General features: G+C 40.1%; 1 protein-coding gene across 2 annotated transcripts in view; it reads left to right on the top strand.

Moving 5' to 3' along the window:
- Nucleotides 1-18,861, top strand: part of LCP1 (lymphocyte cytosolic protein 1) — a 64,324-nt gene that overhangs the window by 10,353 nt on the left and 35,110 nt on the right. For both annotated transcript variants that reach the window (XM_082247573.1, XM_082247574.1), the window contains exons 2-5: nt 7,681-7,768; nt 9,440-9,603; nt 13,344-13,473; nt 16,401-16,533. In XM_082247573.1, the coding sequence (XP_082103699.1) occupies nt 7,705-7,768; nt 9,440-9,603; nt 13,344-13,473; nt 16,401-16,533 (491 nt within the window). In that variant the 5' untranslated portion in view covers nt 7,681-7,704. The remainder of the gene's footprint in view (nt 1-7,680; nt 7,769-9,439; nt 9,604-13,343; nt 13,474-16,400; nt 16,534-18,861) is intronic.

The raw sequence follows: 18,861 nt of genomic DNA, 5'->3' as shown, positions 1-18,861 counted from the left end.
AGAACATGATCCCTCACTCCAGAGACTGGCCGCAGGGCATTATTCCAACATGATAATGACCCCAAATACACCTCCAAGAAGACCACTGCCTTGTTAAAGAGGCTGAGGGTAAAGGTGATGGAATGGCCAAGCATGTCTCCAGATCTAAACCATATTAACCTCCCTGGCGGTATGATTCTTTTGGATTTTAGGTGCTGAAAGCGGTACCATTATTTTGCATGTAATTCTTGTGAATGAGCAGCCCAAACCAACTGTATACATTTATTATATATATTATACATATATATATGTATGTATACATATATATTATATATATATATATATACAGTATGTATATATAGATATATATATATATAATGTATACAGTTGGTTTGGGCTGCTCATTCACAAGAATTATGTATATATATATATATATATATATATATATATATATATATGTATATATATATATATATATATATATATATATATATATATATTTATATAGATATACTAATCTATATATATATATATATATATATATATATATATATATATATACGTATGTATATATATATATATATATATATATGTATATATATATACTGTATATATATATATATATTTACATAAAAAGTACAGTAAAACTGCAGGAAAGGGCACTGGGGGGCAAACTAGTGTGATTTTTTTTTTATTTTGAATGGTATCAGTGTTTTTGGTGCGTTTTCACATTTGAATTTGCCGCCGGTTCCACCCCCTGCGAACGTCACGTCGCAGGAGACGGAAGCCGGGGCATGGAGACGATCGGGAGGAAGAACCGCCGCGAGACACCGCCGAGAGACATCGCTGGATCCCGGTGGGAGGGTAAGTAAGTAACCTCTATAACAGGATCCAGCGATGCTTCTGGCGGTACCCCGAGTGTGGCTCGGGGTTACCGCTTTTGGCTCTGAAATGTAACCCCGAGCCACGCTCGGGAATACCGCTAAGAAGTTTAAGCATCTGTGGGGCACCCTCAAATGGAAGGTGGAGGAGCGCAAGGTCTCTGACATCCACCAGCTCCGTGATGTCATCATGGAGGAGTGGAAGAGGACTCCAGTGGCAATCTGTGAAGCTCTGGTGAACTCCATGCCCAAGAGGGTTAAGGCAGTGCTTGAAAACAATGGGTGCCACGCAAAATATTGACACTTTGGGCCCAGTTTTGACATTTTCACTTAGGGGTGTAATCACTTTTGTTGTCAGCGGTTTAGACATTAATGGAGTTATTTTGAGGAGATAGCAAATTTACACTTTTTTACAAGATGTACACACACTACTTTACATTGTAGCAAAGTGTATTTTCTTCAGTGTTCTCACATGAAAAGATATAATAAAATATTTACAAAAATGTGAGGGGTGTATTCACTTTTGAGAGATACTGTGTATTTAATATTTTTGTTTCCACACTTCTATTTAAACTTTGAAATGTAGTGCACAGGTGTAGATCTAGTTTCATTTACAAAAAACAAGAAGGAGCCAACCTTCTCTACCCAGCTTCTTTAAATCAAATTAGTGCATTTTAAATTGGCAACTTGATGCAGCCCTTTACCTAAATCGAAACTAAATTTAGATCTCTTTCCACTATATTTATCAGGTAGTGGCCAGCCTCATTACCAATTAGGGACGCTTGCCAGGTGGGAGGGCAGCCAAGCCCACCATTTAAAAGGACAGTCCCGGAAATTACCAGTTTTGCTATTACTGAAATGTTGTTAAAATGCATTCATATTTGAATTTTTGTCAGACTATATGATCTGTATAGGTGCAGTTTGGTTAAAGCGGATCTTCACTGAATCTGAGCACCACAAACCAAAAACACTATTTAATTCATTTTTAATATTTAAAGCAAACTCTCCCATCCATCCATGTTTCTGTTCTTTATTTTGTTAAGAAATCACTTTGAAAAACCCTCCTAGCATTTTTGGCTGTGGACACCTTGAGTAAGGGCAAATGATTCATGTAGCATTTACTTCCAGGAAGCTATCTGTGCTTAGCTGAAGCATGCATGCATGAGAGTGTGCTTAACTGAGATAACCCCTCCTCCTCTCCTCCCCTCCCCTCCTGAAGAATCCTGGGATATATGACATCATTTGTCTAGGCAAGAAACCAGGAAGTAACAGAGGAAATGTAAAAAAAAAAGTTTAAAGCAAGTAAAAATTATATACTTTCTATCTATTTACTAATGCTGGCAGCATGAGGATTAAAAATAATCAGTGCTGATTGGGAGAGTGAAGTTCCACTTTAATAAAACATCTGGATTGTTTTTCGCTGTGTCATTACTTACATAGCCCTGTCACTGATATTTGCCACTGTATTTATTTCTAGGAACTCTCAATGACAGTACATCAGGATTGATCAATTTTCAAATATATATACCATACTCTGTAAGCTCTATATAACTTTCACACTGGCTAAATAATGTACGCTAATTTGTGTTATTTTTACCAAATAAATGTAGCTGACTACATTTTGGTATAAATTTATGACGAAAGATTATTTATTTGCAAAATTTGATAACACAAACTAACAAAATGTGTTTTTTTTTTTTTTATTTAGCAAACAATAAAAAACCAAGTGGTAATTAAATACTACCAAAAGAAAGCTCTATTTGTGTGAAAAAAATATTATAAATTTTATTTGGGTACAGTGTTGCATGAAAGAGCCATTGCCAGTTAATCAGTGCGGAAGGATTTGCCCCCTTAATGACGGGCCCTATTTTGCGATTCGGCACTGTGTTATTTTAACGGACAATTGCGCGGTCATGCGACGCTGTATCCAAATAAATAGAGCTTTCTTTTGGTGGTATTTGATCACCCGCACAAGTTTTATTTTTTGCGTTATAAGCAAAAAAAGAGCGACAATTTTGAAAAAAAAAAACATTATTTTGCACTTTCTGCTATACGTATAACATTCCCCAAAAAAAATAAATAAATAAAAATCAAAATGTTTTAACATTTTAGGCCAATTTGTTTTCTGCTTCATATTTTTGGTAAATAGAAATCGCAATAAGCGCATTTTGATTGGTTTGCGCAAAAGTTATCACGTTTATTAACCACGGGAAAGATTTATGTCATTTTTTATAGTTTTTTTTTTTTTACTAGTAATGGCGGCGATCTGCGATTTTTTGCAGGACTGCGACATTGCGGCGGACAGATCGGACCCCTAACTGACATTTTTGACACTTTTGGGGAGTACCAGTGACGTTACTACAATAATCAGTGCTAAAAATATGCACTGTTACTGTAATAATGACACTGGCAGGGAAGGGGTTAACAGTATAGGCGATCAAGGGGTTAAATGTGACCCTAGGGGAGTGATTCTAACTGTGGGGGGGCATGGCTTCTGAGATGACCACAGAGACATATGATCCTAATTAGCAGGATCACATGAGCTCTGCGATCATCCCAGGGAGAAGGACGGTCGGCTGAGTTTACAACAGCCGACCGTCCTTCTCTCTCAGCGGGGAACGATTGCAGGTGTCAGGAGGCAATCGGAGCCGCCTGACACATGCGCCAGCTCCCCCACTGAGGATCGGGCGGGAGCATGCCGCTGGTGGCATGCGCTCGCCCCCCAGCTCCTCTCAGACGAGCGACATATGTCTACGTCGTTTTGCCTGCCCGAGCCATCCTGGCACAGTAAATAGGTGGCGGGTGGTCAGGAAGTGGTTAAAGCGGCACAGCGTGAATAGCAAAAAATGCTCTGGTCATGAGGGGGGGGGGGGGGAACCTTCTGGAGGTCAAGTGGTTAAAGAAGTTAGAACCAATGAAAAAAGTTTTAAAAAACAAATGTTTGTACTTTTTTTTCCATTTGAATAAAAGGTTAGAGTTCCTCTATTTCTCAATAGCTAATATCTTGTTCTCAGCCAACAAGAGGCTGTTTTTGGCACAAGTACAGGTGCAAGGTAGTGGAAGCTTTCTTAAAGACCACTGCTCATAAAAATCACCTTAACATCACCTTCCCAACTGACTCCAGTGTATTGTACAAAACTGGGAATTTCCCCCAAAAATGCTTCATTTATTATCTAATATTTTCTATTATATTATAATACAGCAGGGGTATTGAGGACCCTTTCTGTATTATAGGACTTTTGCTGTATTGAGGACATTTTAGGAGTTGAAAGAGTTATTTGGGTTCTCAAATAGAGACTTTTATCATTATCTACAATTGAGACACGCGTTGACAACCCAATTTAAAGAGGGGGGTTAGAATAGAGTAAAATCCCCTTCTTGAAAACTTTGATAGAGGCCACATCCTTAAAGGGTTGATCACAAAGCTATATAAAAATATACATCTAAAAGTACTGGAAAAAGACTCTCAGCTTTCTAGTAGAGTAAAATGGGAGGAGGAAATTAACAGTTGTGCAATGGGATGGTATAGTAACCTCGATAGATACATTATCCCTCTCAGCAGCCCAGAAACTCACACAGTTTCACATTGTTCATAGAGCATACTATACACCAAAAAGATTGTTTTTGTTTGGGGGGTGCCCAGATGCATCCTGCCCTAGATGTAAGGTTGCAGTTGGGGACTTGATTTATATGCTTTGGAGGTGCCTCAAATTACATAGATATTGGGAAGAGGTGCTGGACAAAATAAACTCAGTGTTTGAAACAAACTTACGATTGGATCCGGTGCTATGTGTATTAGGGTACATGGAGAAGATGGTGGGTTTCAGGGCTAAACGAACATCAGTTTTGAGATGTCTGTATCAAGCTAGAAAAGCCATTACAGGGAAGTGGATGAATTCTAGGCCACCGTATATAACTGATTGGCTGAGAAAGGTCAATAACATATTAATAAGAGAAAAGCTGGCTTATATAGGAAGGGGAGTTAAAAGTAGATTTGAAAAGCACGGTTGGAAACTCCAGGACTGGCACCTGAGATTCTGAATATTTAGAAAGTCTGTTTAGGTAATATAATAATTCTAAATGGGACATGGGGAGGGTGGGTGAGGATCGGGAGGAGGGGTGTTTAAAAGAAGGTATTATGGAATGTACACTGCCTGGCCAAAAAAAAGTCACCACCATAAAAAAAGGTCACACTCTAATATTTCATTGGACCGCCTTTAGCTTTGATTACAGCTTGCATTCGCTGTGGCATTGCTTCGACAAGCTTCTGCAATGTCACAAGATTTATTTCTGTCCAGTGTTGCATTAGTTTTTTACCAAATGATGGGAGAGTTAGACCACTGCGCAAAGCCTTCTGCAGCACATCCCAAAGATTCTCAATGGGGGTTAAGTTCTGGACTCTGTGGTGGCCAATCCATATGTGAAAATGTCTCATGCTCCCTGAACCACTCTTTCACAATTTGAGCCCGATGAATCCTGGCATTGTCATCTTGGAATATACCCGTGCCATCAGGGAAGAAAAAATCCAATGACGGAATAACCTGGTCATTCAGTATATTCAGGTAGTCAGCTGACCTCATTCTTTGGACAGATGCAGTACCTATCCAATAGGATAGTTACTGCATGCTTAGTTTAGTTAGTTGCTTAGTTAATTCCAGGTGGTGACTTTTTTTTTGGCCGGGCAGTGTATTTTACTGCTTTTGTATGAGATTCTTGTTTATTGGAAAAAATAAAAAAGGAAAAATGAAAAAAGAAAAAAACGTGTTTTGTTTTAAATGCTTGGTATTTTTTTAAATGTATTTAGCAAACAATAAAAAAACCCAGTGGTAATTAAATACCACCAAAAGAAAGTTCTATTTGTGTGAAAAAATAATACAAATTTCATTTGGGTACAGTGTTGCATGACAGAGCAATTACCAGTTAAAGTAGCACAGTGTGAATAGCAAAAAATGCTCTGGTCATGAAGGAGGGAAAGACCTTCTGGAGGTTAAGCAGTTAAAGAATATAGAACCAATAAAAAAGCTAAAATTTTTAAAAAACAAATTTTTGTACTTTTTTGTCCATTTGAATAAAAGGTTAGGATTCCTCTATTTCCTGATATCTAATATCTTGTTCTCAGCCAACAAAAGGCTGTTTTTCGGCACTAGAACAGGTGCAAGGTAGTGGAAGCTTTCTTAACCCTCAGAAGGCATTTCAAGACCACTGTTCATAAAAATCCCCTTAAAATTCACCTTCCCAACCGATTCCAGTGCATTGTGCAGAACTGGTGAATTTCCCCCAAAAATGCTCCATTTATTATCTAGTATTTTCTCTTCCCTAGTGCGCACTGAAAGGTAAATAAACTGTCAATTCGATTTTCTAGCCATGGATTATTTAATGAAAGGACGCAAAATCGGATGTCAGCGGTGTCATCCGCTGACATCCGCAATCCCATAGACATACATTACGTCCGTATATCATCCACAAACGGATGGGATGATATGCGGACTTCAGGAGCGGATGACACAAGAGTCATCCGTGTCAGTAAAAAAAAATTGCCAGAGTGGATCGTAATACGGACCGCTCCGTGATTTATTGGCTGTTTTCATTACTACAGTTTAATGGGTTTTTAAAAAATTCCAAATCTTGTATTATTCCAAATATGTATTATTATGCGTATGCTAATGTAATTATTGTTATGGGGTGGGTCCTCATGCAGTTCCATTTTTTTTTCTGAGATTTAGTGCTTGAGTGTAATTGCAACTTTACAAATATAGTTATACAATAAATTCTGTTCACCTTTAATGACATGCAGAATTTCTACAAGGTGAGATGAATTGTTTTGAATGGTCTTAGGCCTCTTTCACACGGAGCGGTCCGTATTACGATCCACTCTGGCAATTTTTTTTTACTGACACGGATGACTCTTGTGTCATCCGCTCCTGAAGTCCGCATATCATCCCATCCGTTTTTGGATGATATACGGACGTAATGTATGTCTATGGGATTGCGGATGTCAGCGGATGACACCGCTGACATCCGATTTTGCGTCCTTTCCGTTTTTTAAACGGAAGAAAAAATAGGGTTCTGTTCCGTTCCAAAAAACAGAACTGAAAGGACGCAAATCGGATGTCAGCGGATGGTCATCCGCTGACATCCGCAATCCCATTGACATGCATTATGTCCGTATATCACCCGCAAACGGATAGGGTGATATACGGACATACGGAACGCCCGTGTGAAAGAGGCCTCACACATTTTTTTTTGTTTCAATAGTTTTTATTGAAAGTTTTAAACAAGAACAATAACAAGATAACAAGATGTAACAAGATATGTAGTATATACGAGTACATGAGAATATAGTCATTACAATACAACAGCATACTGTTTATTTACAGTAAGTAGCGATAGTGAACCAGTAACCGTCAATCCATCATATACGATAAGGAGGAGTACCATATAGACTGGATGTTGTGAACGTTTTGTACCTGCATCTAAGACTTAAGTCTTCCGAAGGGTGTTAATATAACCGAAAAAAGGACAAGAGCTGCAGTGTTACTTTAGATTTCTGATGCAATATAAAGGGATTAACAGGGAGTGATATATAGGGGAGTTTGATTACGGGGAGGTCACTCAGTTCCTAGGCACCCCCATGGGAACAAACTGTGCCCAGGAATGGGCGACCCCCCTGATCTACCAGAGGTGAGATCAGATCATCGTCGGCAAGTACATTTTTAGCATGTTGCGTGATGAGTTGTGAGAAATGTTTTGCTGTCTGTCTTACACATTTTTGAAGAACAGCATGAAAGTTTCAATGTCATGGTTTTCTTTTTTTACATAGAGCTGAACAGAGCAACAGTGCAACATGGCGTCTCGGCCTATTACAGGAGAAGAAATGGAGGAGCTGAGAGAGGCATTCAGCAAAGTTGGTAAGCTTTTTCAATTTCATCGGCTGACCTTAGCTAACAGTAGAACACAGAGTTATTAAAAGCAAAAAAATAAATAAAAAATCCCTTCAACAATATACAAAGTTTTTTACAAAGGTTATTGTACATCTTTACTTGCTTTGCCACCATAGATACAGATCTAGGCAATACCAGTAGAATTTCCTAAATATTTTTTAATACCGTATTAAGCAGGAGGTCTGCCAAATCACAATCATGATCAGTCCATTGTTGACTGTTAAAACTGTGATGTAAAATACTTAATACAATGTACTATATGTCATTATTTAGTGTTGCAATTTTTAACAGAAAGGGATGTTGTTGTTTTCTAGGAAATTGCAGTGGGGTGTGTTCTGTGGTCAGTGTAGATGATAACATTGTTTATCAGAGGTTTTCTTTTCTTTCGATTTAAAAAAAAAAAAACTCCCTAAGCTCACCATACGCTCTACAACTTGATTGTACAAAAATCTACCAACAATTGTGTAATGTAAGAACCTGCACGTTTGGATTCAAGTAAATTTGTCCTCATAATATAACATTTAGGGAACTTTAAGAAAGATTTCCAAAAATTGTACAATCAGATTGTAATGTGTATGGTTCCTATTATTCACATTGTGAGAGATTAGCATCAAACAAATAGCCAGTATAGCAGGAGGTTTGACGTGTAAGTCCAAACAGAAATGAAAAAAGGAAGGACTGAGGAAGGCCTAAATATCCTGCATTCCTATTTCATTCATGATATTCCAGGGTCCTTTTTTCTTTTATCCTTATCTAAAAAAATGGCAGGATCAGTGGCGGCCAGTCCATTGGGGGCGCAGGGGTGCCGCCCCCCTATCCACGCGTCCGGCTCCCTAATCTACATGCAGGGCGCATGGATTCCAAGGGTGTTTATTTTTTTTGAAGCACGTGATTAGAGCCAGAGGCTCTAATAGGCTTCAAAAAAGGGTGGGGTCGGGGCACAGAGCACTGCGCCCTAAGCCCACCCAGTTGTGTGACAATAGCGAATGAATATTCGCTATTATCACACTGATTCTCTGTTTCCCGATTGGCCCGAAAGGAGAAGCCATGCTATTGGCCAAGACGGAGGAGGAGGAGGAGGGAGGAGACGCAGGAAAAACCACCGCCACTGCCGGGGGAAGCCGCCGCTGCCTGCCCTCCACGTCAGGCCAGGGTGAGTGAGCCGACGAGGTGGGGGGGTGCCCCCTGACAATTTTTTTTTTTTGCTGGGGAGGAAGGAAGTCAGGTCGGGGGCACGGCCACAGCGGCTTCCAACTAACTGTAGGCACAGGCTGCCTCGGAAGGGATCATCCTCTAGTTGTGTTAAATTAGTGCTGAGGGGGAGGGGGGTCGCGGCAGCGTGGGAAGTGCGCGGTGGAGTTTTTTTACTTATATACCTTAACTTTAGTATATATTTTATATGCGGCCCGAGAAAATTTTCCTACACTCAATGTGGCCCAGAGAGACCAAAAGGTTGGACACCCATGCTCTAAAACCTAACAAGGAAAAATATGTAAAAGTAATTCCTAATAGAATTATTTCAGACTTTTTTTTATCGCTCTTTTAATTTTTAAATACACAAAGGCATCCTGTTAAGTCCCTGATGGTTCTACATGAATATACTTATTTTTTTTTAACTCAGCTTTCTCTCTCTTTTAGATACCGATGGAAATGGATTCATAAGTCCAAATGAGTTAAATGATTTGTTCAAAGCTGCTAATTTGCCTTTACCTGGATATAGACTGCGAGAAATCACCCAAAAACTCATGGAGACTGGAGATCAGAACAAAGATGGAAAGATCAGCTTTGATGAGTTTATTTCTGTAAGTTTGTACAGAACACAGTGGCAATACAAACTTCAGAATAATTTTAACTGTATTTTCACTTTTGCAGCCACATTTGGATAACCTCCTATCTTATATTTGTTGCATGTAATCATTGACATAACACAACTTTAAAAAATTGCTGGTTACCTCTATGAGCCCAGTTTCACACTGTGGCCAGTTTGAAATCTTGCGAGTTCAGCTTAACTCGCACGATTTCATCCCGGCATTTTAAGTCTGACTTCGGGGGGGGTGATTTCACAGACATCTGAGCAGGTTCCTGTCTATTGAAATCGCCCCCTGAAGTCTCCAAAAGTAGTGCAGAAACTACAGAGTCGGTGCGGCATTGTATTGATTTGGATGGTGCCATTGCTGGTGTTCTATCAGAATACTGCTACCAATCAGATTCTGCAACCAGAAGTGACGTTCAGACGAGAACAACTTACTGCGCATGCGTTCCAACATTGCCGCTATGCGTTCCAATGGGTTTCCTAATGTGACAGAACAGGAAGCAGCGGCGGACATCTTCTTACACCCACGCAAGTCTTGACTTTTACATTTATTTTAGCAGTAAACTCACCTTATAGACTGATTTACAGAATTACATTTCTATTATTATTGTAATATAGTAAATATAGCGAGAAACCTGCAGGTAGAAGGTGGGTACGGCCATCTTTGTACACCCAGCACTGCTCAGCGACAAAATGATTATATAGTGAAGTAGACTATTTCACTTGGTTGCGGTGAAATAGTCAATTTCAGTATATAAGGTGAGTTTACTGCTAAAATAATTGTAAAATTCAATACTTGTGTGAGTGTAAAAAGATATCCTGCTTCATGTTCTGTCACATTAGGAAACCTATTGGAAAGCATAGTGGCCATGTTGGAACACACGGCGCATGCGCAGTATGTTGTTCTCATCTGAACGTCACTTCCAGTTGCAGAATCTGATAGGTAGCGGTATTCTGATAGAACACCGGAAATTGGCTTAGATTTGACATGCAATTTGACATGTCAAATCGCATGTCAAATCGGACCAATGTGAACGTTGGCTAAGGCTTCTTTCACATGGTCCGCCTCCGTGGATCCGTGCTGCTCATCGGCGGATCGATACACAGATCCCCGCTGAGCAGGCAGGTGACAGCTCCCTCTCCGCTCTGTGTGCATAGAGGGAGGTGTCAGAGCCCCATGCATCTCTATGGGGGAATCGGATGGGAACGGACCACCTGTACGCTCTCATCCGATCCCATCCGATCTCCTGGACGGATGGAAAATAGGGTTTCCATCTGTCCAGATTTCACAGACAGGATCAGATGCGGATGGCAGCGGGTGTCAGCGGACATGTCTCCGCTGACATCCGCTGCCCCGTAGGGATGCATGGAGGATCCGATCAGGTCCACCTAAAAAACTGACAGGCGGATCTGATCGGATCGCTCGTGTGAAAGGATCCTTAGTCTTTTTTACTTGCCTAAGAATCCTTAATGCTCTCTGTGCTTTGTAATGTTTAGGAGGGGGCTGTGGAGTGATGTTTAACATAATTAACCCAGTCTGTACTGTGTTTACAGTTCTTCAATATCAGCTGTGAGCTGCATTTTAACACTGTAGGATGAATTTACAAAAACTGGAGAGAGAAAAATCTGATGCAGCTCTGCATAGAAAGAAATCAGCTTCCATTGTTTTTTTTTTTTGTCAAAGCTTAATTGAACAAGCTAAAGTTAGAAGCTGATTGGCTACCATGCACAGCTGCACCAAATTTTGCAATCGCCAGTTTTAGTAAATCAACCCCTGTGTGTCATACCAAAGGGTTACAAATGTAGAAACTGCCCTCCTGCATTGTATGTTAATGAGGGATAGATTGCTCTGTGTAGGGACAAAAATACTGACAGACTGTCCAGAAATTCTTAGAATCAACCAAGACACCTCCTTAGAAACACCACAAAGGTATGAAATATTAAAAAAATAAATAAAAAAAAAGGTTTTCTGTGTGAATGGGTACACATAACGGACATATAGGGGTTGATTTACTAAAACTGGAGAGTGCAAAATCTGATGCAGCTGTGCACAGAAACCAATCAGCTTCCAAGTTTTTTTTTTTGTCAAAGCTTAATTGAACAAGCTGAAGTTAGAAGCTGATTGGCTATCATGCACAGCTGCACCAGATTTTGCACTCTCCAGTTTTAGTAAATCAACTTAAAGCGGAGTTCCACCCAAAAGTGGAACTTCCTCTTTAGGGAGTCCTGACCCCCCGACATGCCACATTTGGCATGTCATTTTTTGGGGGGGGGAGCGGGTACCTAGTTTTGACAGGTACCCGCTCCCACTTCCGCTCGGAGCGCCGCGGCGCCCTGAGCGGAAGTTCTCCTCTCCCCCTCCCTCCCTGCAATCTTCTGGGACACGTCAGAGGTCCCAGAAGATTGCCGGCCAATCACGGGGCGCAGCGCGACTCGCGCATGCGCAGTGGGTACCCGGCTGTGAAGCCGCAAACTGTAACAGCCGGGTGCCCACAGCAGTGATGCCGGCGCCGAGGGAGAGGATCGAGGCTTCCGGCGGCCGCATCGCTGGACCGTTGGACAGGTGAGTAAATGGCTGGAACTCCGCTTTAAAGCGGAAGTAAACCCATCGATTTAATCGTTTAAAAAAAACAGTTACATTCCCGGCATGCCGGAAATGCCAACTGTCATGTTAGTGTTGCTCTCAACCAAACTGTCAAACCATCCAATGGCTGGTGTCATAACTGATCAATTGTGCAGCACCATGGCAGTTGAAGATGAAACAGAGGCCAAGATGGCGGCTTCCTTGGCTGAAAACAATAGGAGGGTTTACTTCCACTTTAATAGTGGTGTTTTCTCAAATTTTACTTCAAATGTGCAAATACCCTTTCAGTTTCCATTCCCGATTAATTATCATTATCTTGCAATCCTGAGCATATGTAAGTTACTGGAATGAAAATGTTCATTTTAGGCACTATTTTAACCATATATACAACATAAGTTGCCACGCTAAATAATCAAGAAGTGAAACAAGTATAAAATCAATGTGCAAACAGTTCATGTGATACTCCAAAAAAGTTGCAATAGTGATAATAAGAAAAAAGTCTCTTGCTGGGTGTCCAAATGAGTGAATGGGATACTGTGTAAAACTTCACCGAAGTGTGCCTCCACCATGGATTATACAAAATGCTTGCTTACCAGATCACTAGACTCCAAATGATAAGAGTCTAGATATCCAGTGGATGGTAAACCAATGATCAGAGCAATTCCCTCTGTAAATCGCTCCAATTCACAGCCCATGAGAAAGAAAGAAATTGCCCACATAGTGTAAAACTGTATGGTGTTTATTGATACAAAGTGATTCTAAGAATTTACAGAAATCCAGATAAAAGCCAGCATAAAAGTATTTGGATTTCTGTCTTACATGTGTGCACATAGATTTTATACTTGTTTCACTTCTTGATTATTTAGTGCAGCAACTTATGTTGTATATATGGTTTGAATAGTGCCTAAAATGAACAACATTTTCTTTCCAGTAACTTAGATATGCTCAGGATTGCAAGATATAAATGGTTTAACATAAACTGTTCTGTTGTGGTGTTGCCAGCAACTTTCACATATTTTGTTTAATTTATTTTATTTGTTTTCTACCTGCGCAATCATTTTTCTTTATTTACACTATTTAAACAATTCATGAATTTACTGATGTTCAGTTTTATTCTTTTCTATTTGTTATGTTTTTATTTTTAGGTTTTTCACGATCTTAAAAGTTCAGACGTTGCCAAAACATTCAGAAAAGCCATTAATAAGAAGGAAGGCATTTGTGCAATTGGTGGCACCTCTGAACAGTCAAGTGTAGGCACCCAGCATTCTTACTCGGGTAGGAGGACCCGGCATTTAACACTGCTGTTCTGATTTTTTTTACTTTTATTGGCCTTTATGGATCTGTTCACACTTGTCCATTTTTCTGCTACAATTTTTCCAAACAGGATCTAACTGACTGAAACTTATAAATTCTGTACAATCTATAATGACATTATTCTGGTCCATTCAACCTAGAGACTATCTTATTTATGCCTAGGACTTTAAATATTTTTCTTTTCATGGTAGAATAATGTGATTTTAGATTGTTTAAATATGCTGTAGCTCAATGTGAGTAAGTAAGCAGAAGCTCACATTAATACTTTAGCTTTCTTCTTTCAATTTCAGATTTTTATTAATAAGATATTTCTGGGCATATGTATATATGTATATGTATGTATATATATTATGATATATATATATTTATATATAACTATATATATATATATATATATATATATATATATATATATATATATATATAAAAAACTGAAAGTAGTTTAGAGCACACTTATTTGATATTTATTGTGAGGCATAATGATAAAGTGGAGACTGTGTCATTCACAGTTACATTCATCATTTATGAAACATATTTCGGGAAAAAGTCCACCCACACAGTCACCACGTTAACCTCTTCAGCCCCCCAAGTCCCCCCCCCCTCATGACCAGCCCATTTTTTGCAATGCAGCACTGTGTTCATTTAACTGACAATTGCACGGTCGTATGACTCAATGTGCTCAAATACAATTGTTGTCCTTTCTTCCCACAAATAGAGCTTTTTTTGGTGGAATTTGATTACCTCTGGTTTTTTTTTTTTTTTTGCTATGAAAGAAAAAAAGACCGACAATTTTGAAAAAAAAAAAAAAACAGTGTTTCTTACTTTATGCTATAAAACACATCCAATAAAAAATTGTAAAAAATCAGTTTAGGCCAGTTTGTATTCTGCTACATATTTTTGGTAAACAAAATCCCAAAAAGAGTATATTGATTGGTTTGTGCAAAAATGATAGTGTTTACAAACTATGGGATAGATTTATGGAATTTTCTTTTTTTTTTTACTTGGTATGGCAGCAATCAGGGATTTTTAGTCGAACTGCCACATTGCGGCGGACAAATCTGACACTAAGTGACACTTTTGGGGACTAGTGACACCAATACAGTGATCAGTGCTAAAGAAATGCACTGTCACTGTACTAATGACACTGGCAGGGAAGGGGTTATCCAAGGGTTAACGTGTCACTAGGGGGTGCATTCTAATTGTGGGGGGTGCTTTAACTGGGTGAAGACAGGGACCTGTGTTCCTGCTTAGCAGAAACACAAGATCTCCATCTTCCCCTCTCACAGAAAAGCGATCTGCCTTGTTTACATAGGCAGACTGCCGTTCTGTCTGCCTTAGGAATGATCGCGGGGAGCTGGCAAACATCGGGTCCACCGGACGCGCTGATTGGCTCCCTCTGTGTCCAATCACAGCGGGAGCGGATCGCTGGCAGTGCGCGTGCATACCCCAGGCCTGGAAATGGAAATCAATCACATACAGGTACAGGATTTTGCCTAGGGGGGCCACCCTGCAGCATTATATATGTGTGGGTGGTCAGGAAGGGGTTAAGGAACATTACCTGGCATTCACAAACATATTTGGGGAAGAGGTGATTACTATATTATTCTTCATCCTATTTTAATCTTACAAATGTGACATTCACTGTACTTTTCACCAAAAACATTTAGTACATATTGACGTCACTCCCGCTCATGCACAGGGCTCTGAAGATACGGCACAGGCTGTCGTTCCTTCAGAGTGCATGCACCGATGACATCATTGGCTGTATGCAATGTGAATATCCCCTAAACGGTGCAAGGTTAGGAGATATTTACCGTACCTATAGGTAAGCCCTATTATAGGCTTACCTATAGGTACAAACAGTACAGGGGGGTTTACATAGTTTTATAGTTACATAGTAAGGTTAAAAAAGACACAAGTCTATCTGGCTCAACCAATAAAAAACAAAAAACTGTGAAGAAAACCCAACCATACAATCCCATATACACAATCCTATCCCCCCAGTTGATCCAGAGGAAGGTAGAAAACCCCAGCAAAGCATGATCCAATTTGCTACAGCAGGGGAAAACAATTATTTCCTGATCCCCCAAGAGGCAATCTGATATTCCCTGGATCATCTTTACCTATAAATATTAGTACCAATTTATATTATGTACACCTAGGAAAGAATCCAGGTCTTTTTTTAAAGCAATCTAGTGAGCTAGCCAGAGCCCCCTCTGGAGGGAGTCTATTCCACATTTTCACAGCTCTTACAGTAAAGAAACCTTTCAATATTTGGAGACATAATCTGTTTCCCTCTAGACGTAAAGAGTGCCCCCTTGTCCTCTGTGTTGACCTTAAAGTGAATAACTTAACACCAAGTTCACTATATGGACCCCTTATGTATGTATACATTTTGATCAGATCCCCCTTAATCTTCTCTTTCCAAGAGAGAATAAATGAATTTCTTCTAATCTTTCCTCATAGCTGAGCTCCTCCATAACTCTTATCAGTTTGGTTGCCCTTCTCTGCATTTTCTCCAGTTCCCCGATATCCTTTTTGAGAACCGGTGCCCAAAACTGAACTGCATATTCCAAATGAGGTCTTACTAATGATTTGTACAGCAGCAAAATCATATCTCTCTCTCTGGAGTCAATGCCTCTGTTAAGACTTTGCTTGCTTTGGAAACTGAAGCTTGGCATTGCATTCTATTATTTAGCTTAGGATCTACCAGAACACCCAGATCCTTCTCCGCTATGGATTCCCCCAGTTCTACTCCCCCTAGTATGTATGATGCATGCATATTCTTAGCTCCCCCGCATATTCTTAGTTTACAACCACTTTAATGAGGCTTTTAAATTGTAGAAGGTCACCAGGTATTCAGTACTCTATATTGTCTCCTCTGACAGAGGAAGAGAAGTATGCTTTTGTAAACTGGATTAATAAGGCATTGGAAAAGGACCCAGACTGCAAACATGTCATTCCCATGGACCCAGATACTGATGACCTGTTCAAAGCTGTTGGTGATGGAATTGTCCTCTGGTAAGTTTATCTGAATATATTCTCTTGACTATTCACATATAAACTGCCATTATAAAATGCATTACTCTTTCAGAAAACAATTTATTGGATCCAAGTTGCTCTACCAACTAATAGATTATTTGTATACTTAACATGCACACCAATCTAGTCCATAAAAAGTGCCTTGTGCAATAGACATCAACCCATCAGCATCAGCTGGAATTGGTAATATTTCCTTAGCAAGATGTCCTACACTAAGGGCATCACACCAAATGTACTCCTACCTTAAAACGAGTCTGATATGTATTAAAACAACACTACTTTAGGGTTTTTAAGCTGAATTCCTATATGATGTGAATAAGGCCATGTTCACACTGCTCTGACATGGAAGTTGGACAACTTCCAATCAGACTTTTCCCTACGACTTCATGTCTGACTTCCATGTGACTTCAATGAACAGGATCTGACTTTGATCTTACATAACCAGGCCCTTTGAGTCTGGTATAGATTCTAAGGGGGAAACCCCCTACGCAAACATTTAAAAAATGGCATGGGGTCCCCTTAAAATCCATTCAAGACCCCTATCTGAGCATGCAGCCCAACAGGTCAGGAAAGGGGAGGGTGAGGGACCGCCCCCCCACTCCTGGACCATACCAGGCCACCCTGTGTACTGTTTTTATTTACTTTTGACACTTTTTTGGATGAGTGAGTAGGCGTACAATGTACCCCTACTCATTCACATGGGGGGCAGGATCTGGGGGCCCCCTTATTAAAGGGGGCTTCCAGATTCTGATAAGCCCCCTGCCTGCAGACCCCCACATCCACCGCCACCACAACCATCACCCAAGGGTTGTCGAAAAGAGGCCCTTGTCCCCATCAACATGGTGGCAAGGTGCTTTCGGGTGGGGGGCGCAGAGCCTGTTTTTTTGGCCTGGTATGGTCCAGGAGCGGGGGACTGCATGGATTTTGGGGGACCATACTACATTTTTTTATTTTGGCATGGGGGGTTGCCTTAAAATCCATACCAACCAATAGTCTTGGGGGGGCGGCACACACCATTTTTTTTAAATTTTGGCGTGGGGTTCAAGAGCCTCAGAGCACAAGTCGCATGCCACAAGTTGGATAATTTAAGGATGAGGATTCCACTTTGATCTGACTTCTATGATATTGAATAGGCTGAAGTTGGACCAAAGTCAGACCAAAGCAGAACCTTTTTCAACGTCTCACTGAGTTGTGTCAGACCAGGTAAGATGACTCTCATAGGGAACCATTGATTTATACACGTCATGCGACATGTGTTCCCAAAGTCAGAGCGTATGTTGCACCAGTGTAAACAAAAAAAAAAGTGGTGTGAAGCCCTCAGTGCTGGACATCTTATGCTCAAAAATAGCTCTAGCAGCTCATATCCATACGAAGGAATTAAAAAACCTTGGAACCCATAGCCTGGCTCACAATTATATCAAAGAAAGGTGGGCACTCACTTCGAATGCTTCTATATTTCTGGTTTAGTATATCAGCTTTTTTGCACATTACCAAACCCTACATTCAAAATCAAAGCTGCAAATAATTTATATTTGGAGATCTAAACAGACATAAACTGTTAGAAACTACAATTGTAAAACATTAAAACTATCTTAAAAAAAAGCTTTTGCTTGCAACAGAATTTTTTTTTTTACATCTAATTCAGTTCATGGCGATTATGCACATACGAGGGGAGGCCAATAAGTTCTTACCCTCGCCAAGATCCAGATGTGCTAGGGATCTGAAATTTAGTCCACTGACTCTTCCTTCTCTACATCCACCTCCTGCGGTTACACACTTCTCACATCTATGGAACAGACCTTTAATACCATTTGTGCAGACGTTTGAAGATTTGGAGTAAAAACAGCTATCAACTTCAGTAATGACTGCCTCATTATTGTGGAAACGTCCTCCCTGTAAATGTTTCTTCAGATTTGGAAACAGGAAGAAGTCTTAGGGTGCCAGGTCAGGTGAGTAAGGTGGATGGGGCAGAGATTCATAACCACAATCACGAACAAAAGTGACAGTTTCTGCAGCTCGATGTGCAGGTGTATTGTCAGCTAGAACAACACACCTTTTGACAGCAATCCTCTCTTTTTTCTTAGGTAGCTAGACAGAAAGATGGTATGTAATGTGTTGTAAACTGACCCCCTACTAATTGTCAACTCCCTAGCTAAGAAATTAATAGTCACGCGTCTATCTTCAAGCGCTAGCTGCTCAACTTTCACCACCACACTTGGTTCTGTGGCAGTAGACGGACGACCTTCCCTTGGGTCATCCTATATATTTGTGTGACAACACTTGAATTCTCTCTTCCATCGTTTGACA

Source organism: Pelophylax lessonae, assembly GCF_965119305.1.
Source record: "Pelophylax lessonae genome assembly, chromosome: 2".
Taxonomy (NCBI): Eukaryota; Metazoa; Chordata; class Amphibia; order Anura; family Ranidae; genus Pelophylax; species Pelophylax lessonae.
This window is presented reverse-complemented; position numbering and strand designations above follow the sequence as displayed.